Source organism: Diaporthe citri, assembly GCF_014595645.1.
Source record: "Diaporthe citri strain NFHF-8-4 chromosome Unknown scaffold_5, whole genome shotgun sequence".
Classification (NCBI taxonomy): domain Eukaryota; kingdom Fungi; phylum Ascomycota; class Sordariomycetes; order Diaporthales; family Diaporthaceae; genus Diaporthe; species Diaporthe citri.
Genome location: NW_025064850.1, coordinates 1,529,515 through 1,553,229, shown reverse-complemented (window position 1 = coordinate 1,553,229; position 23,715 = coordinate 1,529,515). Strand labels below are relative to the sequence as shown.

Below are 23,715 nucleotides of genomic sequence, written 5' to 3'. Positions count from 1 at the left end.
TCCTGGTAACTTGTGGCTGTCAATCAAGTCGGACCAGACAAGTCAAGAAAGCACGCGTCGGACGCAAAACATCTACAGATCATTCCACCCAGGTTCAGGTGGCCTTGCCTGTCTGTGCCTGCGTAGCCTTCGCTCTGGTTTGCGAGCCGTCGGGGAGATCGGGGTCGATTCACTTTGACCGTTGCCTGAGGAAGACGCATACCGTATCTCGCGATTGTGTCGTCGCTACTCCAAACTATCGTGTCGTCGCCCGCAAGCGATCGAGGCACTGGTGAACATCGTATTCAGAGTGACGACGTCGGACGGGCCAGAGGTCTGTTGTTGAGATCCGATCGTATTACAATATTTGGGTGGCCATCTGTCTCTCAGCTGAGCACTTCGGAAATCAAGCACAATGTCGTCCGCCGTAGCAGACCTGGAGAACAGCCTCCAGGCCATGCTTGGCCTCAAGCCTCCCGGCGTCTCTGGATCCAAGATCAGCCATTTGACCAGTCTCTGCATCGCCAACGTTCAGGTACGAATGCTGCCTCCCATAGTGACCCAGCACCACTGCAGCCCGAGCTCGAGCACATGCAGTTATCCTGCACGCGTTATGGCATACTAACAAGAACGCGCATAGTCCGAGTCAGTTCTCGTTCAGAAGATCTACACCCACTTCAAGAAAGCCCCCCAGTACACATAAGCTTGGTGTCCTCTACGTTGTAGACTCTGTAACCCGCAAATGGTTGGAACAGGCCAAACAGCAGGGCCAGCCCGTCGGCAGCTCCGCCCCAGATGGCAGCTTCGCCGCCGGCGTCAACAGGGTGACGGAACTCATGCCAGTCCTGATGAACGATATTACTTCCTCCGCCCCACAGGATCAGAGGGTAAGTCCTGTATCCATCGCGAGCATTCCCGCTCGAGGCAATCCGGAGAAGCTGCATGGTTGTAGTGAGGCATCGCGACCCGTAAACCTCAAGCCTCATGGGCACTTCTCAACGCTCCCTTCTGGTGTATAGAGACTTACTAGTGTTTGCGCGCGTAGGAGAAGATCAGAAAGCTGGTCGACATCTGGGAGAAGGGACAGACCTTCCCTGGCAAGATGATCGAGGGCTTCAAAGACAAGCTGAACAGTAGGTCACCCACCCATCAAGTCTGGCCTTCCGGCCCTCCTGTCCCTCAATAAGCCTCCTGGAGGCTTCGTGTGTCATGGTTCGCGCCGCAGAATGTCTAACCTGTTGTTCCAACGTAGACCAATCTACGACTCCTCCAGGCAGCCCACCAGCCAACACGCTGCACTCGCTCAGCAACCGGCCAACCCCAGCCCCACCGGCAGTTCCAGCCAACATCATGGAAACTCTGGCGAACATCGCCCGCCAGAATGCCAACAATCCTCAGAAGACTCCGGCCACCTCTGCTCCGGCACCAGCTCCGGTCTCTACTGCGTTTCCCGCCGCCGGACCCCCCAGTAACCCTGCAGCTCCCCCGTCCTTCATGAACTCTCTACAGCAGGGCATGCCCTTCCTGCCAACATCACAGCCTCCTACCGCTCCGCCTGTAAATCCGCCTGCGCTGCCATTCATGGCACCTCAGCCTCCGGCTCAGCCTCAGCCTGCGCAGGTGCCCAACTATGGCGCTCAGAATGGTATGGCGGGCATCTTGAATGGAATGCAAGCCGCCGCCCCTGCGCCGCAGCCGGGCGCCACTGACCCGACCGCATTGCAGGTGGCCCTCATCCAGCAGTTAATCCAAAAGGGAGTGCCCGCAGACCAAATTGCTGCTGTCGTGAAGGCCCTCGGGTCCAACACTCCCGCCGCTGCCCCTCAAGTATCTCAGCCGAGTCAAGGCTCCTACCCGCTGCCCCCCAATGGCACAAACGGCTGGGCACCTCCGAGGCCTGATGACGCTCGTGCTCCTAGATCTCCCACGAATAGAACCCATGGAAGGTCTCGTTCGCGATCTCCGGGAAGACACTGGGAGCATCGTGACTCTCCCCGTGGTCGTGATGATCGGCGCTTTGGGGACTATGGGCGTAATTCTCCACCGCGTGATCGCTACGATGATCGTGACCGCAGTCGTCAGTACCGGCAACGGTCTCCTCCAGGACGTCAAGGCCACAACAGCCCTCGACGGGATGAAATGCCTGCCTTCCAGCAGCAAAAGTGGATAGAGCACGATCCAAGCCTGCCCAGCGGGTGCATCAAGGTGCTGAGCCGCACTCTCTTTGTCGGCGGCGTGAACTGCTCTGAAAACGAGCTGCGGAACATCTTCAATGGCTTTGGTACCGTCCAGACGTGCATCGTAAACAAGGAGAAGCGTCATGCCTTCGTCAAGATGTATAGTCGTAAAGACGCTGTCAACGCCAAGGAGGCGATGGACCAAGGTCGCAGCCCAGATGCACAATTGCGCACTCGTTGGGGCGTCGGCTTTGGACCTCGTGACTGCAGCGACTACCAGACTGGGATCAGTGTTATCCCTATCCACAAGCTCACCGAGGCGGATCGCAAGTGGATGCTCACAGCGCCGTATGGTGGAAGTGGTGGCCAGCCAATCGCCCAGGGCATGGTCGTCGAGGAGCCAGATATCGAGATAGGCGCCGGCGTGTCATCCAAAGCCATCAGCAGACGCATGCAGACGGACAAGGGCGGTAGCCATGGCCCTAAATCCTCTCATCGCGACAATGACGACCGCCCCGAGCGTGGCGGTCGCCATGGCAGACGCGGGGGTGGAAGAGGCGACCATCGACACCGCGATGAAGACCGCCCGGCCAACAATCACAACGCACCCGCCACCGAGCCAGTTGTTCCCGGGTTTCCATATGGCATTTCCACCGACTCGAACGGCTTCCCCGTCTTCCCACCCGGCTTTGCGTTCCCAGCCCCCGATGCGACCACCAATCCTCCTTACTAGGACCAAGGAGGATCACAGTCGACAGGACCTGGTTCGTCCTCAGGTGGTGCATTAGCGACAAGAGATTTCTATTCATCTCTAAGGCGCTCTGTGTGAGCGTCATGCGTCGCGCTACACTGGACTGCCTCAACCGAGAAAAGAACGTAGACAGATCACATCAATAGCTAGGACGCTTTGTGATTATGATGGTGAGGCCCTCCCCAGGAAAATGTCCTGCAGGCTCATCAGCTGAATAATTCGCAGAGATGCTTCAACCAGAGACGACAGTGAATGGTTTACAAGGGGAGGGAATGTCTGATTTGCCCAGTTCAGCACCCGCATCAACTGACATAATGCATACTGCATCGGAGACGGTCTCCAGTAATGGCGTTTGGGATGGACACGGTTTATGACAGACTTATGGGGCGCCTGTTCACGTTGTGTTGTTGATTGCGAAGGGGATCAATCGAACCGAGCCTGGTTCTCAGAGATAGTGCTCGGTCCATGTTGCCAGGGAAGACCACGAGCTGCGGTTACAGGATTACTAGTAACGAGAAGACGAAAGTCGTTTTCGATCAAATCATGCACTCCATAATTTCACTTCTTGGTGCCCTTCTCCCGTTCCCGTTCGACTCGACTGGTTGCCATGGTTTCCCGGATGAATTGCCTAGGAGCCTTCCGCTCAGCCATGGCAAAGCCTCGCGACATGGTGATGTATGTAGAGTGTCCTGCACTTGATGATAAATCAGAAGTAGCCACAAGCGTTGATTCGTCTTCTAGCCCGTTCTGCAATGAGAAACCCCCTCAGCATGCTCGAAGAGATGCACATTTCCTTTCGAAAATGCCATTCTAGCAGATATTCCAGAAGTGCAACGAGCATGGACAATACCGGGCTGACTCTAGGTAGCACAGAAATAAAATGAACTTGTTTGTGAAGTCGAATGCTTTCATGCCACGGGACCTCTGGCTTGATGATGGCTTGGAAGACCAGCAGTTGCCCGGGCATGAAACACAATGTGCCGACGAGTTAGGTCTCTCAACTTTATGACAGAACAATTGGGAAAGCAGTGGGAAATCACGAGGATAGGTGAACAGTTCACACAGTTCGCCATACGACGGGATCGAGTGTCAAAGAGGTAGAATGAATATGTTGCTTTTAAAGTTCTACCTTAGCTTACAGACGTCGACAGCCACGATACATAGATCAAACCACCATGTGTACCGTATATGATCACATTTACAGTTGTTATGAATCCCCTAGAGCAAACCAGACCACCACCCGACGTACGAGACGGAATCCGGCGTTTCATCCGCCCGCACATTGGTCTGGTGGTCGTTGGAGAGACTCCTCTCCGGTGAGGCCTTCCCACCGTGTCCATCGTGGCCACGAGCGCCTTCCTCTCCTTCTCCCTCGCGGGGCCTTCTTCGGAACCAATGGAGAAACCTGTCCCAACGGCAAGTCTTTGTGGGTTGCTGAGGAACATTCTCGACCTCAGTCGCCTGAAGACTATTTTCCTTGTCATCCTTCATTTTGTCCTATCGGAAAGAAGCGATGGATTCCTCTGTTGATTTTTGTCTCTACGTTCAGTCGCTAGTTTGCATAAGGGCAGCAGTCTGCTTTCAAGCATTTGATCGCGACACACCGTCTATTTTGTCCCCGTGTCCGATGCTGATTCACCGCCCGGGGTGACCAAATGCTCAAGCCATGTCAGGATGAGGCAGGCGTGACTGCTTTCGGAGTGAGGTCATATCGTTGACAGTTAACTCGCGATGTCTCCTAGTAGGTGTAGCTGGCCCGTCACGAACACGTCCTAATACGTGATCACTCCATGTCACTGGCCAGATACTTTGGGTCACCATGAAGGTCTGCACGAGTGCAAGCCACCAGTTCAGGGCACCGCGTATGGACAGACAAGAAGATGTTGTGCGAAGGCAAACGAAGCGTGGGGTTTATCGCTCCTGCCCTCGACTCCAAAGCTCGAGGTCTAGTGACATGCTCAACGACATGAAATTGTGGAGGTTCTTGCGATGTGTTTGAGTGTTGCTCAGAGGCCACACAGATTAAGAGCAACTTGGCTCGAGACATAGAGAGCCTCTCGTGGGCGCTGCCTCAGCCTTCACTACACGAAAGTCGAGTGATCCGATATGGACGGTAGTTAGTGGCTCATCTAGGTCTCAGCCGAATCTCCATGCTCAACAATATGACACTGACCAATTCCTGTGGAAATAAGATGGGACACTCCCAAGTTGTATACAACGTCAAGTATCAGACAGAGTCAAGATGGGGCATCTTGCGCAATGTATAGGGTTTCTTGATCCTCACGACCAGCAATCAAGATCGATGTCACATAGGTTAAAATATCCTGAAGAATATATATCATAATAAGTATAGCAGAGCCGGTACTATGGGAAAAACCCTCGGTAATTTGTTCATCAGCCCTAGAAAGGGTGCCCGAGCGCCTTTGGATGTCGGCATGTCCGGAGAACAGGAGAGGCCGCAGAGGGGCCTTCGCCTTTACTACAGAGCCGAGCGCGAGTCCCTCAAGGAGTCCTGTAACTGCAGTATGATTTGACTACCCGCCTGTCCCATTCTCACAGTTGCTAGGTGACATCCTTAGCTTCATCCGTGGATGCCTCTGGAGCCGTCATAGACCGATGTTGCAAGAGTCGTTCTACGGTTGTAATTAATCGATCCACGAATGCCCACCCAAAAAACCATACCATGACACCTGGTTATCTGGTGATAGATAGGTCATAAGCTCCGTTATAACATTCCTCATCGTGACGATCATGCTCGCAGGAAGAAGTTGCAATCCAAACCCAGGCATCAAGAAAAAGCACCCCGTACAAGAAAAGCAAACAACACTGAATGACACAGCAAGCCGTAACACGGGGCAACTCCCGGCGAGGGCCACAACGAATGGACCAGAAGTTTCCAGTCCTAAGACACGGCCGGCGAGCGATCAACACCCGCACGTGGCATTCATATCTCATGCATTCCATCATGCGATTGACAACTCACACTGTGAGGAACGTGACAAAGAAACTGCGGCCGCTAGCCTTGTACCAGGTCGACGGCGGCCTGCGGTAGACAGGACCCGGCGCACTGGAATCCACACGAGCAGTATCGGCGTTCTGGTGACGGGGCTAGCGACCTGCTACCTGAGCCCGCACGATCAAGCCACACTGGTGACACAGGCCAAATTGGCGGTTCGCATCGCCCCCGTGGGTGGATGGTCTGGGCGCTCGTAAGGCTGGAATAAGAAAACCTCGACCCGGACCGCCTGGCGTCTCGAGAGCCGGCTTCTCGTAACGTAGCGTTCCCCCCGCGTCGCCATCGAAGAAGCGGATGCTCTCGGGGGCAACTTCTGTGCACGCGCCAGAATGCGCCGGCAGATTTTGCACCAGTCCATCACGAACTCGACCACTTGGCCGGTCGTTGCTGTCTTCCGACCCTGTTCCGGTCCAAATCCATATACTCCCGTTCGTACAGTTGATAGGTATGAGTGGGATGTAGAGGATCGCGGTCAGAGCGTAGGCGAGCCCACCAGCGACCTGCACGCGAGGCCTAACTCAGAAAGGCTTTCCGCCGGCGAGTTCGAGCAGCAATAAAGAATGCTGCGTCATGTCGTCAAAACAAGCCCGCCGAGCTGACCTAAGCGGCACTTTGTCCATCGTTGCAGGAAGGCGACGTCCTGAAACAGCCGCTGTCAAGGGGACAGGCCAAGATCGTCCAAAGTCCCAAGAGGCTGCGAGCATGGGACGCACCGCCCCGTTTCCTGCCGTGCATGGTAAACACGGGGGACGGTGTTCGTCTCAGGCAGAGAGAAACATTTATGCCCGCATGAAAAGTAGCCGGCCTAGGTCGAGAACGGCCCACGGACTGAGCCCAAATCCGACCTCATAGGATATGCAAGGCTGAGACTTGGCTTTTTTCCGCAGCCATGATGAGACTTTGGTTTGGTTGTGAATTCGGGCGTGGCAATGCGTTTTTCGAGATTGCTCCAAACGGGCCGCTCTGAACCAAGTAAAGACTGGGAGACGTGCCAGCGGGAAGAAACCTTAATGGCGAAATGGTCCATTTGCCACGGTCGACAAGACTGACACGAGCAAAACTCAATGTTCAGCCGCTCTCCAGGATGCAGTTGCCCCCACAGCGCGAAATATCGGCGAGCAATCCTGTGGGCCTAGAAGTGTGACCACTCGGTCTTGTGTTCCTGGCCCGGCCCTCCTTCTGCGTCTAATGTCGTATTGGTATCGAAGGGGAAACAAGGTGGCTGGCGTAGCGAGGCGGCACCCAGTCCCGTTGAGGATTTTGACTTTTCCGGTGGTGATTGACTGTTGAGGATCCAACAGGCGTCAAGTATACCGCGGGCTAAGCTTTCGTTTCACGGCCAGTGGCTGTTTCAGCCCCGGCCCGTCACCTTGCGCACGGCAGGTAGGGTTGCAATCTCAATAAAGGTAAGAGTCCAGCCCATCTTGATTCAGGGAATTGGTGTTTCGTAATAACAGAAAGACGTAACGGGTAACGTGGGCATCAGCGGGAGTCATGGACAAGCGAACCACGAAGTCATGGACCACGGTGCTTTCCCATTTTGAGTCGTTCAATCCCGGCTCTTTGTCGGGGCAACAGCTTTTTGTTTTGGTCATGGCGATGACATCAAAACCAGCATCGCGAGCTGGGGCCGCAAATTTCCCCTGGCAGGTTTTCCTTGGAACCCACAGGAGCAGCTCGCGCCTCCGGAAATGAGCACAGCATAACACGCGACACATGCTCATAAGCTTCCTTCCAGCGCCCTGGGTTAGGAACCGAGACTCATTAAGGTACCAGCCGCGTTGATCCAGTGCTGCACTAGCAAGCCTGCAAACCAAGCACAGTGAATAACAATTCCTTCCGCCTGCAATGGTCCGTGTGGATCACAGGAATAATACCCGAGGAAGCAAGAGTCAAGCCCACAGTCAGCCTCACCCAGCAAATGGCAGGGCAGGGTGACCTGCGATAAGTGGTGACCATCATTTGCTAATGCAGGTCCAATCGGGGCAGCCCCCAAGGCCAGCCTAGGGCGCAAGGGGTCCTGCGGCTCCATCGAGACCCGTTTTCACGAACAGGGCCCGTTGTGATTGATCCGATTGCATCGAGGTCACCTCCCGCGGAGGCGAGTCAAGAGGCTGCAACCGGTGCAACAAGCGGCGACAGGCAGGGTGGTTTTGTATGCTGCGACATTTTAATCGCTGCATGGGAAATTGCGCCAGCGTAGGACTCGCAGCAGACTGGCGGAATATGCCAAATAACAGAGCGTGATATAATACACAGTAAGCGGCCAACGCTCGGGATGCTTGATCCGGATTCAGGATCCGCGAACCAACAAAACAAATGCTGGCACGGTCAATGTCCGATCAGGACAAGACAGCGTTGGTCTTGAAGCGGCAATTCTAACCTGAGGATCGCCATACCGAGGCTGGCGAGGCGAGCGCGGCGAGTAATTGAGAGGCCAAGAAGTGCGGCTGCAACTGCGACAAGTCAGACCGCGGTAGCTGTTGGCCCTGCCAGCCTGCCTAGCCTGCCAGCCCGCCTCGCTGCCTAGGCGGAGAATCTCGCGGTCGCTGCAAGTCGAGTGCCGTCAGTGCCGCCGTTGGACCCCAAGCGATGGCACGGCAGGGTGCACTGGCCCAGAACGGCCTAGCACCAGTCGCTCGACCCGATAGCACCGACGCGACCCCATATATTCCAGTACCCACTCGTTCTTCCGTCGCTTCTTCTGATTGACGGGGATCGTCCAGGACTCAGGAGGTAGGACGGGGGCCCTGGAGACGGCCCTTTTGCGGTGCCTCTGTGCCTTTGACATCTGGCGCCAGGTGTGTACACTCTGTGTTGGAGCGCCGGGACCGTTGGCGGCGTTGGTCTGTGAGGCGTTGACCACTTTGCTGCAACCCGTCAAAAGGCAGCGTCCATCCGGCAGGGCAGGGCACACAGCCGCTGCCCCGGTTGGCGTGTGCGCGAGCCAGCAGACCGACCTGTCTATGGAGAATTCTCGGATGTTTTGGCTGGGGCGCCGCCGCTGGGTCGTTGCCCGGTGCCCACGCAACCACGCTGGCACAAGGAACTCCCGTCGGTGAGTCGTGTTAGGCCACCTGTGCCTTTGTTTAGCAGTGTAGGTGGCGCTAGTAACGGCCACTGTCCTATCTGCCTGCTTGTGCGGCTATGGGTAAATGGCGATCATGCGAAGCGAATAGGTTGCATGGACAGCCGAGGGCGAGAGTTTTCCTCTGGGTCTGGGGACGCTCGGCCCGTTCAGCGTTGGAGGTTACTCTGTTAGACTTTGGGTGGCAGGTGCTGATCTGGTGCTGCATTGACTGCGACGGGAAGTGGTAATTCGATAATGTTAGATAGCACGTCTGTGATTTCCATGGTCAGGTCTGGATCACAGCCAAGTCGGCGGCACTTTTAATTGACAATTATCGGCCGACTTTGACATCATGCGCGATGCCCGCTCTGGTCGTTGACTAAAGCCCAGGGAAGACTGCCTCGCGTTCATTATAGTGGTGGAGGTGAGGGTACTGCTTGCTACGGAAGCGTACGTGACAGTCCCAACTGAAGGGTTATTTGTTTTAGGCTGGGATCGCGACAGGGCACCCTGTCTGAAACGCCATGTGCTGAGCTGGCAATCCGCTTGTGATCGATGCCAATTTTTTGCTCCCCCTCTCCTTCAGATGCGGCAATCGTGGGGAAAACGAGGCCGACGCATGAGAGAATAGACAGAATCAGGCGCGGTAGCGTTAATTCTCGCCGCTAGATCCTCACGACGTGGCGAGAGGTGGTGAAGCACGGTGATGCCGACGCCGACCAGTCCGATAGCGGGAATGCCAAATCGGTGAGCGACAATTCGCGACCCTACATGGCCCGGTTTCAGTGTGGCTAGTGACTACGTGCATTTGGTCGGGTCAGCGCACATCCCGGAAGCAGTTCACTGCCACGGGACGCAGATGGGTTTTAACCTCTGGCGCTAAGGCCCCCGACAAAGTTCCCCAGACACACCGCGCAACCCGGCTCGATCGGCACCGCGCGCGCGCAAAACCATGGCAGGCTACCCTACGGTGGACGTGTGGGAATAAGCGAGTTGAGGATTCATGATCCCGAGGCTGTTCGAGGCTTTCTTCGTGTCAGCCAGTGCAGCCAGCCCGCAGGACAGGATCCAATTGACACCCTGCCTATCGGCGGAGCAGATGACGTATTGAGCCAGATGAAGAGGCATGGATCATCGGCACTTCCACACCAGCCTTCGGTGGTGCTGACTCTGTCGTTGTCATTCAGCTGCATGAGCAGCATCAACGTGCATAGAATGACACACGCGACTCGATCCTCGGGACGCACAGGAAGGCGGCCGGCGGCGGCTTTCCAACGTCAAATCGCGCATGCAGGCGAAGGTTTCTGTGGCCGTTTTGGGGACTGCAGCTGGCCGAGAAAGTCGTAGTTTCAGCGGAAGACGGTCCTCGAGGCTAGCGGGACGTCGTGCAGGTCTGCAGCTCCCTAGTGCCAAGTCGTGATCAACGGCAGCAGCTCCACACACGCCCACAGTCAATCGCTGGGGAATGGGGTGGGACGTGGGATGCGGCTGGGTCTGCTGGACTCGAAGGCCCTCTTCCCCTTCTTCCACCCCACGCTGCCCACGACGGCAGGGATTCCAGAAAACGGCTGCTGGCGGTTTGCAGGTGCTGCTCCAGGCGGAGAAGCGGACTTGTGCCGTTGTACGGTGCGGCTATGGCCTTGCTCGCACTTTCGCCTCTTACCACGGGCGCTATCAATGCGTGGAAGGAAGGGTGGGCGGGTGGATGTTGGTGTTGTGTAGACGATGTGACGAGGTGCTGCCGACGCCAGTCTGTCGTAAGGAGACGACGCCTATTGGCCCGTTGCCGTCAATGTGTCAAAGTCCGCCCGGACGAGATGAGCGGGATGAACGAGATGAAACCTGCGGGTGCGGACGGGATGAGGATGAAGAAAAAAAAAAAAAAAATTCGACAACAACAACAACAAGGTCAAGGCCCGGCCGTGGTGGCTGCACGCGATAAGGTCCAAAGGCGCGGGAGCTACGAGCATCCTTGTGGTGAGCTCCATGCCCAAGACAAGAGCCGAGCTGGACAGCAAGGGCTACCCCAGCCCGTTCGCGCGATGAGGTGAAAAACGGCGGAAAAAAGCTTGGTGACCTATTCAATCTGCCTTTTCCGGTAGGACCAAGCACCTGCATTTGCGCTTCTCAGTCACACTGGTCCGGCAGGCTGATAGGCAGACCAGCGAGGGTTGTCGGCGGCTTGTTTTGCTGCATCTCTAGGTGCATAGTCTAGAGTAGGGCCTGATATGGTATGGGACCGTATGATACAGTCTTGTCCTATACTGTATGTGCACGCGTATGTGCGGATGTACGCACGTATGGGCCTTAGTGTCTGGAGTGTCCAAAGTTTGCCATCGCTGCCGCCGAGGTGGCAAGAGTTGGAGAACCCCAAACCTGGAGAAGAGGAGTGAGGGTCTGGGGAAGAAGCTGGCTGCTGGCTTCCCTGGCTGCATAGTATGTTGATGACTGTGCGGCGTCGCGATCAGCAGGAGCCGCCAGCAGGAACCAGCAGCACCGACAGCAAGGTCCGTGACGGCTCGCGGGCTGGCAGGGCCGTCAGTCTGACAGACCTGACAGAGACTTGTCGTACTGTCCTGCAACGCCATCATCACAGTGTCCCGGGTGCCTTGGCGATGGGGCTTCATGGGCCGTGGCTGGCTGGCTCATTTCGCCTCCAGACTTCGGAGGAAAGACTAAATGTCGATATTGACTCTTAATCGAAAGCACGGTTCCTAATCATGTTGATGCTGCGTCTGCGTGGGGTTGCATCTTGCTTGGCCTCGGGCGCGTCTCCGTGCCCACGGCTACGGACCTGGGCCTTGGGCGGGCAGATGTCAGTGGTCAGTGCCAATGTCAGCAGTCGTGCTGCCGACTCAGGGCGAAACCATATCGAAGTTGTACTATCAACGAACAGTAACAGCATGCATGGGACATGCACTACAGAAGCCGGGGGTGCCACAAGGTTGGGGCACCGGGAAAGGGATGGGATGGGCAGGAGAGACCAATTGGTGTCACCGCAATGCAAAAGAGGGTGGAAATAGCCTCACCTCACCCGACCCGGGATTGATTCGATTGACAATGGCAATTGACCGCCAGTCTGGGCGAGTTGTTTTCTTACCCGCAGGTTCCCTGTGTCGTCATCTCGCGAAATGATGCCGAGGGCGAGACGCAGCGACGAGGTACCTAGGTAGGGAGGGGACGGAGTACCAGCGAGAAAAAATCCCTCATCAATCCATAGATAGCACCTGGCGGGAGAGAGAGCGAGCGAGAGAGACCAGACTGGACCTGGGCTGGGCTGGAATGGGATTGGGGATGGGGATGCCATGGGCAGGGCAGAAACAGCAGAACTGGTGGAATCTGGCAGCAACCACATGGGACAGGAACCGGTCGGGGTACCTCTGGTGGAGCTGCTGCCCATGTACCTCGAGCTCCGGGCTGGGAGCGAGATTGGGGCGTCTGGGGGTGGCCCTGAGCACGGTGGGAGCGTGGAAGGCGTGCTGGTGGCCCAGCCTGGTGATGGCCAGGGGTCAAGCAGGCTGCGGCTGCGGGGCCGGGGTACCTCGCTCTGATCTGATTCGGAAGTACTTCAATTGGGAGCTGCGTCCGACTCGTCATTGGCCAAAGCTCCCCCAGACGGCCGCGTGATTGGCCGGGGGCGATGGGACGGGGTGGGGACGAGATTTGTTCTTTCTGTTCTGTTTGGACGGACCTGCCTTCTCGCACGGTATGGGACGGTCCAGAGGAGCGTGGAGCAGGCACTAGGCGGCCAGGAGCAAGGGCGCCCCATGCCCATGCCCACGCCGGGGTCGAGCTTGCGGTGGGAATAAGCCGAGAGAGAAGGGAGCTCTCTCTCTCTTTTCGCGCATCGCTGGAGATAGCCGACCGTGGTAAGCCGGACGGCCCAGCCTAGTGTCAACACTGCAGGGTGCACAGTTCAGATTTGCGCGGTTTGTTTTTCTGGCACCCTGCTGCTGCCCACCGCACATGCTGCACCAGCCTGTACAGTACGGGCAAACAGAGCAAGTCCCAGTAGCCTGCAAAAGCAGCAACACACATGCATGCGACGGTACCTGGGTACGCTCCTAGTGCCGGCCGTCCACTGCGCTAGGCGAGGGAACGCCAGGGTACCACAGTACCTGTCTTCACCAGGGAACCCACACCTGCTTCCTCCTCCTTCCCATGTACATACTACCGCGTACCATACCTTCCCTGGGCCTCGCTCGCACCTCGAGGGCAGGAGCGCAAAGCTAATAAAGAGTGCCTCGTCCCCGACTCGATCTCTTCTTCCTTCCTTCCCCTTCCCTCCCTAACACCACTTGAAGGCTTCGAACCTAGTTTACCTGAAAAGGTGCGACCTTCACGGTGCTTCTCCCTCCCCCCAAAACACCCTCACCCTCTGTCGTGCGACTTTCCCAATCTCCCTCGCGCCATAACACCGCGACGGAGCTTCCGAGCACAACTTAGGTCAGCAACGGAAAAACAACATTACTACACCTCTGTTTTTTCCTGCCTGATCGCCCCCCCGGTCTCCAGACAGAAGACCTTTGACGACGACACGAGATATATCTCGCAATCTTTTTCTCTACCCTTACCCAGCACTTTATTGTGTCTTAGTGACTTAATACCCATTCAATTGGCGCTGAGAGTCGACATTTCGCCATGGCCGACCACGCCAACTCTCCTGCGTTGAACACGCAGATTGAGTCCGGCAACTTCGACGAGAAGCACGCCGCCCCAGCCGAGTCCGCCCCGCCTAAGCAGCCCAAGGTCGAGGACGAGGAGGACGAAGATGAGGACATCGACGCCCTGATCGAGGACCTCGAGTCCCAAGATGGACACGGCGAGGACGCCGAGGAGGAGGAGCGTGACGAGCACGGTGGCCGTCTCATTCCTGAGGAGCTCCTGCAAACTGTAAGCCAGAACACACCCACCCCACAATCAGTTTCCATCACGAACAAGTGCTAACCGCCCCTCCCCCGCAGGACACCCGCACTGGTCTGACCGAGGCCGAGGTCGTGTCTCGCCGCAAGAAGTATGGTCTCAACCAGATGAAGGAGGAGAAGGAGAACATGATCCTCAAGTTCTTCATGTACTTCGTTGGTCCTATCCAGTTCGTCATGGAGGCTGCCGCTGTCCTGGCCGCCGGTCTTGAGGACTGGGTCGACTTCGGTGTCATTTGCGCTCTGCTCCTGCTCAACGCCTGTGTCGGTTTCATCCAAGAATTCCAGGCCGGCTCCATTGTCGATGAACTCAAGAAGACCCTCGCTCTTAAGGCTGTCGTCCTGCGTGACGGCACCCTGAAAGAGCTTGAGGCCCCCGAGGTTGTTCCCGGCGATATTCTTCAGGTCGAGGAGGGTACCATCATTCCCGCCGACGGTCGCATCGTCACCGAGGATGCTTTCCTGCAGGTCGACCAGTCTGCCATCACTGGTGAATCTCTCGCTGTCGACAAGCACAAGGGTGACCAGTGCTTCGCTTCCTCCTCCGTGAAGCGTGGCGAGGCCTTCGTCATTGTTACCGCCACTGGTGACAACACCTTCGTTGGTCGTGCCGCCGCTCTCGTTAACGCCGCCAACGCCGGATCTGGTCACTTCACTGAGGTCCTGAACGGTATCGGAACGGTGCTGCTGATTCTCGTCGTCTTCACCCTGCTCGTCGTCTGGGTTTCCAGCTTCTACCGCTCCAACCCCATTGTCGACATCCTGCGCTTCACTCTGGCCATCACGATCATTGGCGTGCCCGTCGGTCTTCCTGCCGTCGTTACTACCACCATGGCCGTCGGCGCTGCTTACCTCGCCAAGAAGAAGGCCATTGTCCAGAAGCTGTCCGCCATCGAGTCCCTTGCTGGTGTCGAGATTCTCTGCTCTGACAAGACCGGTACTCTGACCAAGAACAAGCTGTCTCTGGCCGAGCCCTACTGTGTCGCCGGTGTTGACCCTGAAGACCTCATGCTCACCGCTTGCCTGGCTGCTTCCCGCAAGAAGAAGGGTATCGATGCCATCGACAAGGCCTTCCTGAAGTCCCTCAAGTACTACCCCCGCGCCAAGTCTGTCCTCTCCAAGTACAAGGTCATCAACTTCTTCCCCTTCGACCCCGTCTCCAAGAAGGTCACTGCTCTCGTCGAGTCTCCCCAGGGTGAGCGCATCACCTGTGTCAAGGGTGCCCCTCTCTTCGTTCTCAAGACTGTCGAGGAGGACCACCCCATCCCCGAGGAGGTCGACCAAGCCTACAAGAACAAGGTTGCTGAGTTCGCTACCCGTGGTTTCCGTTCCCTCGGTGTTGCCCGCAAGCGTGGCGAGGGCTCCTGGGAGATCCTCGGAATCATGCCTTGCTCTGACCCCCCTCGTCACGACACTGCTAAGACCATCAACGAGGCGAAGACTCTGGGTCTGTCCATCAAGATGTTGACTGGTGACGCCGTCGGTATCGCCCGTGAGACCTCCCGCCAGCTTGGTCTTGGCACCAACGTCTACAACGCTGAGCGTCTCGGTCTCGGTGGTGGCGGTGACATGCCCGGTTCGGAGGTGTACGATTTCGTCGAGGCTGCCGATGGTTTCGCCGAGGTCTTCCCCCAGCACAAGTACAACGTCGTCGAGATTCTCCAGCAGCGTGGCTACCTGGTTGCCATGACTGGTGACGGTGTCAACGACGCTCCCTCTCTGAAGAAGGCTGATACCGGTATTGCTGTCGAGGGTGCCTCTGACGCCGCCCGCTCCGCCGCCGACATTGTTTTCCTTGCCCCCGGTCTTGGTGCTATCATCGACGCTCTGAAGACTTCTCGCCAGATTTTCCACCGCATGTACGCCTACGTCGTCTACCGTATCGCTCTGTCCATCCACCTCGAGATCTACCTTGGTCTCTGGATTGCCATCCTCAACCGATCGCTGAACATTGAGCTGGTTGTCTTCATTGCCATCTTTGCTGATATCGCCACTCTTGCTATTGCCTACGACAACGCTCCTTTCAGCAGGACGCCCGTCAAGTGGAACCTGCCCAAGCTCTGGGGAATGTCTGTCCTGCTCGGTGTCGTCCTGGCTGTCGGTACCTGGATCACTGTTACCACCATGTACGCTGGTGGTGTCGACGGTGGTATCGTGCAGAACTTCGGTAACCTGGACGAGGTTGTCTTCCTCGAGATCTCGCTGACCGAGAACTGGCTGATCTTCATCACCCGTGCCAACGGTCCCTTCTGGTCTTCCATTCCCTCTTGGCAACTTAGCGGCGCTATCATTGTCGTCGATATCATTGCCTCCCTCTTCTGTATCTTCGGATGGTTCGTTGGTGGTGACCAGACCTCCATTGTGGCCGTCGTCCGTATCTGGATCTACTCCTTCGGTATCTTCTGTGTCATGGGTGGTGTCTACTACCTCCTCCAGGACAGCGTTGGATTTGACAACCTTATGCACGGCAAGTCGCCCAAGGGCAACCAGAAGCAACGATCCCTCGAGGATTTCGGTAAGTCATCCACTACTACCCCAGCTAAAGCGAACCATCATGTGCCAGGTGCTAACACCAGTCTGCAGTTGTTTCCCTCCAACGTGTGTCTACGCAACACGAGAAGACCCAGTAGGAGAGGGTCGGGAATGGAGAAGATATACCCGAGGCCGACCTTTCATTGTCTGCAAACATGCGGCCAAAGGCTTTCAATTTTAGTTAATTAGCATGTGCGTTAAAGACGATGGAGCTGGAAGCCCGTCAGTTCATTAGAGGAACTTAATACAAATCAGTTAATGCCCACAACTCATGGACTTGATTCCCCAGTGTTGGTCGACATGTGGCTTTGTTTGGAAAGCAAACTTTGTTTCAGGCTGGCTTGGGGCAACTTCCAAAGCGTCCAAAACACGTGACCCGTGCCCAAGGCCCGACAGCTGAAGGCGGCCCAAGAAGAATCTCTTAGTGTCTTGAATGAACAATTACGGCGACTAAACCACACTTTAAATCGAAGGAAGTATAACCTACAGCAACTTTTGCTGTGCCGTGCCAATTACGCAGAAGGTATGCAACGCCATTGCTTGATTTACTGGGTTTCATGGTATTCGATCATTTGTAACACCGCTTTCTGGTTTACTGATATTTATGGTATTCAATTAAATCATTGGTCACACATATATTTGATATATGTTTGTTTGTATGTGTGTGTATGCGTGGTATCTAAACAGGCACAACGACGTCCTTGCTGGTGTCGAGCTCCTCAGCGCGTCGCAGGTCCATGGGCCGGTCGAGGAGGGGGATGACGTAGGGGTCAAAAGTCTTCCAGTATGGGTTCTCGAGGTGATACTTCTGGCTCTGTAGGGCGGTTGAGAAAAAGCGTGGTTGTTAATTACCTGTTTTGTCTTTGATCGCTCGTCACGGGATGTTTGTGGCTCTCTCTGATGGCTCCCCTCCACGCCTGGCTCTTCTCTGGCAAACATGATATCTTTTGAAGGGGAAAGGGCTTGTTTGAACTTACGCTCTCCTTCTCGTAGCGCTCAACGATGGTGAAGTCCCTGGGGTCCGAGGTGGACTGCATGACGAACCAGCTGAGGGTCTCCTTGTCCTTGGAGTAGACGCGCGACGCCTCGATCAGCTTGGCCTTGATCTTGTCGACGCTGTCCGGGTGGTCGTTGGCGTGCAGGTGGACGGTGATTACGTAGACCATCTTGTCGGTTTTCTCGGGTGGGCTTTGATCTGGGTTGTTGGCGTGTGCGTATGTGTGCTGGTTTGTTTGGAGGAAGCTACTGTAGGACGGAGAGGCCGAAGGTGGTGCAGAGGGGTCAGGTCAGGTCAGGTAGAAAAGTCTTGACGGGGAGAGGAGGGGTGTGGAGGGGCAGCCACGCAGGGCAGGCAGAGCAAATGGAGGGGCGCGATCAGCCACACCACCACCACCAACTTGCTCGCCGTTTTGCTCGCGCCGCCAGGCCTTGCCAGGCTCGTCGTACTACCTAGGTACTATGATGGCACCTGGCGTGGGCAGGCCCGTGGGTACGTAAGAGGACTTGCTAAGGAGATCCGCTCGCTGTAAAGTTGGCTAAAGTGGCTGCATCTGCGCAGCGGCATCAGCAGGTACAGGGTGGGGAATTTTCACATGAATCGGACCAAGTTCTTCCCACTCTTGTCGTCGCCGTCGTGGGTGATCCGTTGCCCACATGGTGTCTACTTTTTACTGTATGGTGCTGTACGCACAAAAGCCAGGGGACCAGACCTACATATGCGGGATGGCGCTGCACACTGTTCCCCGGACTGTGTGAGGGAATTCAAACTCGGCCGGGGCGAGCACGAGAGCTTGGGAAGGGGACCTCACCCCCAGAAGGATCCAAAATGCCTCATCCGCCCGCGCTGCCACGGCAATGGCCCGAGATGCGTCCGCATCATGCAGCGCGGTGGAGCCCTGCGACCGCCGCCCCGGCCTGAGGGCCCTCTTCCGCAGGCACGAGTGTGCGCAGCGGTACATAGTGAGTGTGCTACTGTGCGGTCCCGGGGCCCCGTAATGGGCTGCATTGCATGTGCAGGCGTGCGGCAAGCCCACCCGGATAAGTCCCCAAGGGGGCCCAATACCACATGCAGCAGGCTTCTAGAAGGACGGTGTGTTGGTGTCGAGTCGGTCAGGTCGGTGAGGCTTCAATACACGAGCGGTGCCCCGGTGCCCCGGTGTCCGGTGGAGATGGATGTGCGCGCCGGACAGGGGGCTCTGCTCTAGCGAGCTGTTCGGAACCGGAGCAAGAGGCTCGGTCGGTCTGTATGTGCTGGAATGATGTTCCTGCTGTCAGAACACGCTGCTTACGTTATGCTATCTCCCCACAGAGTGCCATGGGGTGGGTGGTGCTGGGTGAAGGAAGCTTTGCCGCACCTTCCTTTTCCACCACCAATCAACTACCCCTCGGGTAGTCGTCCGCCGGAAGGGACAAGGCTGAGCAATGGTCGTAGCTACCTGGCTAGCCATGCACAAGACACTGCTTTTCTTCGTGCCGGAAAAGTTTTGGCATCACATTGATACTGCAATTTGATGAAGACCTCAGGCTCCAAGTTTTAACAGCAACATGATCGCTCTGGTGCCTCTCTCTGGCACGTGACCAAAAATGTGGTGGCCATGACCTCCATTTTCTAGCAACCTTCGCGTCTGCACTTCCATGAAAAGAAAGGCCGTGAGATGAGTTTCTGGGACTCATCCGGTCACTGAGACGCACTCATCCACGTTTCGTCACGAGAAACATGCTCATTTGGGAATCGGAACTTTGGAGCGATTCTGGTAGTCGAACTGAACCTCATTCTGCGGCAGTGAACTGAGCCGACCCTGGCTTGCAAACGAGCATCAAAATGGCCCACCGCGAAATTCCGGGGTTCTATTATGGCCAGTCACCTTAGCCGCCCTCATCGTCACCACAGTCACTAACATCAGCCCGCAGATGAGGAGAAGAATCGCTACTTCAAGATCGAATCGCATCCCACTGCGCCAGCAAACGCAGAATGGGCAGCTGGGAATGTCAAGAAGCGGAAAGCCAAGAAGGTCCAGGCCCAGGAGAAGCGCAAGCGGCAGGAGAGACTGAAAGGATGCATCAAGCGATCCAGTCTTCTCGCCCATCCCCTGGTCGGAGGGAGGCTGTTGCGTGAGTTCGGGGTCGTCGACCCCGAGATGCCCGTCGAGAGCTGGACCGCTGGCCTGCGACAGAAGGGAGAGGTGTCGTTCTTGCCCGGCCAGGAGCAGGACCCGGGTGCACCCAGCGTATCGTGTCTCCTCGTCGAGGGAGGTGACGAGGCGGCTGGTCTAGGCATGGCATACGCAGGCATGTTTCTCGTTGATGATATTTGACACCCGGCATAACTAACGCTACGACAGGCATTGATCGTCGGCAGCTCCAATGCTCCTATCTACCAACCGACACGGATGAAATGATCAACTTTGGCATCACGGAGATGATGCGCTACTCAGGACTGTCTGCACTACGCTCCGAGGACATCCAAGGCGACATATCCTCCATCGCGTACCACGAGGCCTCTCACAAGATGATAATCGCATCAAACAACCTCACTTTGTTGGACCCGACCTCGCCCTCGCAAGGCAGGATCACCCTCTTCCAGCCCTTACGGCCGGGTGACGACTTCGAATACGGCATCCAGCAGTACGGCGGCCGGAGGCCAACTTGGTTGCTGGGCGACACGGCCTCCTACTTGTCCTACAACCTGCAGGGGAGCCACGTAACGATGCACGCGGTCCGCGCCTGCCCCGCCTCCACCTCGGGCTCCGGCCTTGACGCCCTCATCGCCACCAGCCAAGGCATCATGTCCATCGGCGGCTCGAGGGCCGGCGGCGAGGTCTCCTGGGTGACCCCCAAGCCTACGGGGACCGCACGTCCCCGCTCGGGCCGTAACCACCACCAAGACGGCAGCGTAGGCGACGTCTTCAGCGTCGACTACCACCCGTCGAATCCGCGCGTTTGCTACGCCGGCTGCCGCAGTGCCAAGGTCCTCCGCGTCGACATCCGCGCCCCGAACTCCTCGGGCTCCGGCCTGCAGTCTGCGTTCCGCCACCGGAGCAGCGCCGCGCACCTGCGCTGCCTGGACGACCACCGCGTCCTAGTCGCGGGACCCCGATCTACCATGGCTATCTATGACACCCGCTGGACGAAGCCGAGCAGGTCCACCGGCGGCGGCGACGGCAGCGGTGGCAACTACCAGCGTCACAACAGCAAGATCCCGCAGCCGGTCGTCGAATTCCCCGGGTACAAAAACGAGGTTCGCGTCAAGATCGGGCTGGACGTGACAAACGACGCGGGCGGCATCGCGGGCGGTGGCCGCGGCGGAGGGGTCGTGGCCGCGGCGCTGGGTGACGGCACCGTGGCCGTCTTCTCGCTGCGCACGGGGCGGAGGCTGCGGGCCGGGGACGTCGACGACCCGCGGGTGCTGAGGGCCCCCGGCGAAGGAGGGATTGTCAAGGCGCTGCAGTTCCATAAGCTGCGGTGGGAGAAGGAGGCGAGCCTCTTCGTGGGCGTGGGCCCCGTGGTGAGGAAGTTTACTTTTGGTGTTGACGACGGCATGGATGACTGGTAAAAGGGTAGCTATTTGCAGGGTGCATTGGACAGGTTGCTCCAACCGCTGGAGCAAGGAGAGCTATGAGGAAGCCCATCAGATTCGAGGTGAAGCGTGCGGCGACGTGGGAGGAAGCAAGGAAGGATTTGTTCTCACGTTAAGATACTCAACATGCATGTCTATAAATCGAAATTCTGATTTCTGTCAAGCCCTTTCTTGCCATACTGGGAAAACCATGCCTGCTGTCATCGCTGGCAGGTCATGCTATTGATTTATTTGCTATATGCAATATGCAGAACTACCTTGCGGCCTTGGGACGGATCGCCACCCAGAAAATAAAAACACCCTCACACATGCAAGCACACCATTCTATGCAAGAGAAAAGCAAACGCACCTCTAGTCTCTCTAGACAACGTCCTCGCACGCCACGAACCTGATTAAGCACAAACACACGCGCAGACAATAAAATTCGGCCCCAAACACCTGTGAACCCAGGCCAGACAAGGATGCAGGAAAAACAATACGCACCACGTACATCACACATATCACATGCAGAAAGGACTTTTGAACCTCACCGGCGCCGCACCTCATACCAACAAAACCTGTCACCGAATACAAATGCCCTTAGCACGCGGCATCTCGTAGACAACACCCTCCCCGCCCGACACCCTACCTCCCTTCTGAGCTGTTCCGCCCGCCACGGGGACGGCCGCCGCCCGGCCCGTCAACCTTGAGGTTGTACGTGCCCTCCAGCATGGGGAATGCGCGGGCGAATGCATCGCCGAGGGTCCAGTTCTCAAGGCGGCGCAGGTGCCTCTCGAAGACGGGGTTGATCATGAGCTCGTCGCTCTCTGGGCTCTGCAGGAGAGTGTCGGTGTCCTCGTAGGGCCAGTTGAGGCTCAACGTGGTGGTGAAGGGGATAAAAAAGTGCTCAAATGGGAATGTCTCTGGCGGCGCATAGTCGGTGATGAGTCGCTCCCGCATGGCCGGGAACGGCAGCGAGTCAAGCCAGGCCGGGTGAGGTGTGTACAGCTGGCCGGTGAGCGGCCGCACGAACTCGGGCAGTCGCTCATAGTTCTCTTGCGACGGGTGGATTTGCCACCGCATCAGCAGAAACATGACATACAGCACCGCCACGCGCTCCGGGAGCTGCGAGATGTCCGGGAACGTCTGTAGAATGTCGATGAAGACTTTGGAGAGCGGGTGAGAATCCTTCAAGGGGTTGAGCAGCGACGAGACGCTGGGGTAGCGCGGGCCAATAATCTCCTGGGTAGGCAGGCCCTCGGCGGCGCGTTGACGGCGCTCGTGGAGGAAGTCCAGGAGGAGACTGTCCAGAGGGCAGGTGGGCGGGCAGTTTTTGATCGGTGTGGAGTAGTTGGACAGGGCCGGGTCGATGGCGCCCTGCAAGGCCGGGTCGATATTGCTGTCCATGCCGCCACTTCTTGGGGCGGTGACATAGTCTGCGGCGCGGCCGCCAGAGTGCGCGTAGGGTGAGTTAGGATGAGAGGAGGTCGTGGCTGGGGCATGCTGACGGAACGCAGGGGACTCATGTGCCGTCCCGTTTGTCACGTTGTGGATGCCTCTTGCGCGCTGGGACTGATCGAGCAGAAAGTCCAGACCCAGACGTTCCGTGCCGAACTCCAAGCCGTGTGCCAGGTCATGACGCTGCTGGTTGAGCTGGGACTTGTACGCCTGGGCCTGTGCTGTCACGGGCCCGCTACCGGTGGAGGCCCCGGAGTTCCACTGTGCTGCGTAGGGGTCCTGGCTTGGCGACGCAGCGCTCGACGGCGTCGACGCGTTGTTGTGGCCAGCGCTGTGCGCTGGGTCTGTCGCTGCGGACACATTGAGGTAGGAATGACCGGGAGAAGGTAGGACCGGTTGCTGCTCGGTTTGAGACGAGTTGATCAAGGGCTGAAGCATGGAAATGACAGAGGCCAGACGCCTCTTGATATCTGCATTCTCCGCCTCGACAGCCTCCTTGGCCCTCAAGGCGGCCTGGAGCTCCTGATAGGGTTGCTGGCTAGTCAACTCCCTGATGCGGTTCTCGAGGTTCTCTATTGTCATCTTAGTCCGCTCCCTTATAGCGCGCTGCGCTTCACGGTCTATGATTCGACGTCAGCCAACGCGAGCTCCACCTCAGGGCACGCTTATCCACTGCAGCGCAGAGAAAACGAAAATAGGAAGAAGGAAAAGCAAAAGCGAAGCGGAGCCAAACACGCCAAGAGCCCTCATGCAGCTCCCGAAAGGCATGTTGAGAACCGGACGGATGGATTCAGACTCATGACAGGGCTTAAACGTACCGTTTGCACGCTTCTTGGCGAGCTGCTCGGGCGTCAGGTTCGCAACACCCCGGGAGCCCGGAGCCGCCGACTTGCGCTTTTTGGACTCGGGTCCATTGCCGTGGCCGTAGGACGGGGCAGGAGTCGACTGCTGCGAGGCGCTTGGCGACTGAGCGGGCGAGGCAGTAGTAGCGTCAGCGGCCCTCTCCCTTTTCACGCCCGCGGTGAGGGGCTCGCCTTGTGTGCTGTTGGCGCGGGCATGGCTAGCACGGGTTCCTCCCGCCGGAGATGCAGCCGTGATTGACGAGTTGTTGGGCATTCCCTGGTGTCGACGACGACGGTGAAATTGACGGTGACGGTGATGGTGATAGTAGTACCAATGAGAAGAGCGTAGGCTCAGCGTTGGCGGTTTCTGTTTCAATTCCAACTACAGTTCCAGTTCCAGTTCCAGTTCCAGG

The 23,715-nt window shown here is 57.1% G+C and overlaps 6 protein-coding genes across 6 annotated transcripts; 4 read left to right on the top strand and 2 right to left on the bottom strand.

The window, feature by feature from the left end:
• Positions 1-394: 394 nt before the first annotated feature.
• INS49_011109 (uncharacterized protein) lies at positions 395-2,889 on the top strand (the record flags this gene model as incomplete). Its single annotated transcript, XM_043171828.1, has 4 exons — positions 395-514; positions 630-866; positions 1,025-1,112; positions 1,232-2,889. 4 exons carry the CDS (start codon positions 395-397, stop codon positions 2,887-2,889), a joined length of 2,103 nt encoding a protein of 700 aa, XP_043023573.1.
• A 9,409-nt stretch (positions 2,890-12,298) lies between these two features.
• INS49_011108 (uncharacterized protein) lies at positions 12,299-12,802 on the top strand (the record flags this gene model as incomplete). The annotated part of the gene is made up of 2 exons (XM_043171827.1): positions 12,299-12,488; positions 12,558-12,802. 2 exons carry the CDS (start codon positions 12,299-12,301, stop codon positions 12,800-12,802), a joined length of 435 nt encoding a protein of 144 aa, XP_043023572.1.
• An 832-nt stretch (positions 12,803-13,634) lies between these two features.
• Positions 13,635-16,545, top strand: INS49_011107 (uncharacterized protein; the record flags this gene model as incomplete). Its single annotated transcript, XM_043171826.1, has 3 exons — positions 13,635-13,886; positions 13,958-16,430; positions 16,499-16,545. The coding sequence occupies 3 exons, from the start codon at positions 13,635-13,637 to the stop codon at positions 16,543-16,545; spliced, it is 2,772 nt and encodes a 923-aa protein (XP_043023571.1).
• A 581-nt stretch (positions 16,546-17,126) lies between these two features.
• On the bottom strand, positions 17,127-17,613 carry INS49_011106 (uncharacterized protein; the record flags this gene model as incomplete). The annotated part of the gene is made up of 2 exons (XM_043171825.1): positions 17,127-17,261; positions 17,425-17,613. 2 exons carry the CDS (start codon positions 17,611-17,613, stop codon positions 17,127-17,129), a joined length of 324 nt encoding a protein of 107 aa, XP_043023570.1.
• Positions 17,614-18,301: 688 nt separating this feature from the next.
• INS49_011105 (uncharacterized protein) lies at positions 18,302-20,999 on the top strand (the record flags this gene model as incomplete). The annotated part of the gene is made up of 3 exons (XM_043171824.1): positions 18,302-18,389; positions 19,358-19,699; positions 19,789-20,999. 3 exons carry the CDS (start codon positions 18,302-18,304, stop codon positions 20,997-20,999), a joined length of 1,641 nt encoding a protein of 546 aa, XP_043023569.1.
• Positions 21,000-21,647: 648 nt separating this feature from the next.
• INS49_011104 (uncharacterized protein) lies at positions 21,648-23,576 on the bottom strand (the record flags this gene model as incomplete). The annotated part of the gene is made up of 2 exons (XM_043171823.1): positions 21,648-23,080; positions 23,279-23,576. The coding sequence occupies 2 exons, from the start codon at positions 23,574-23,576 to the stop codon at positions 21,648-21,650; spliced, it is 1,731 nt and encodes a 576-aa protein (XP_043023568.1).
• Positions 23,577-23,715: the final 139 nt, after the last annotated feature.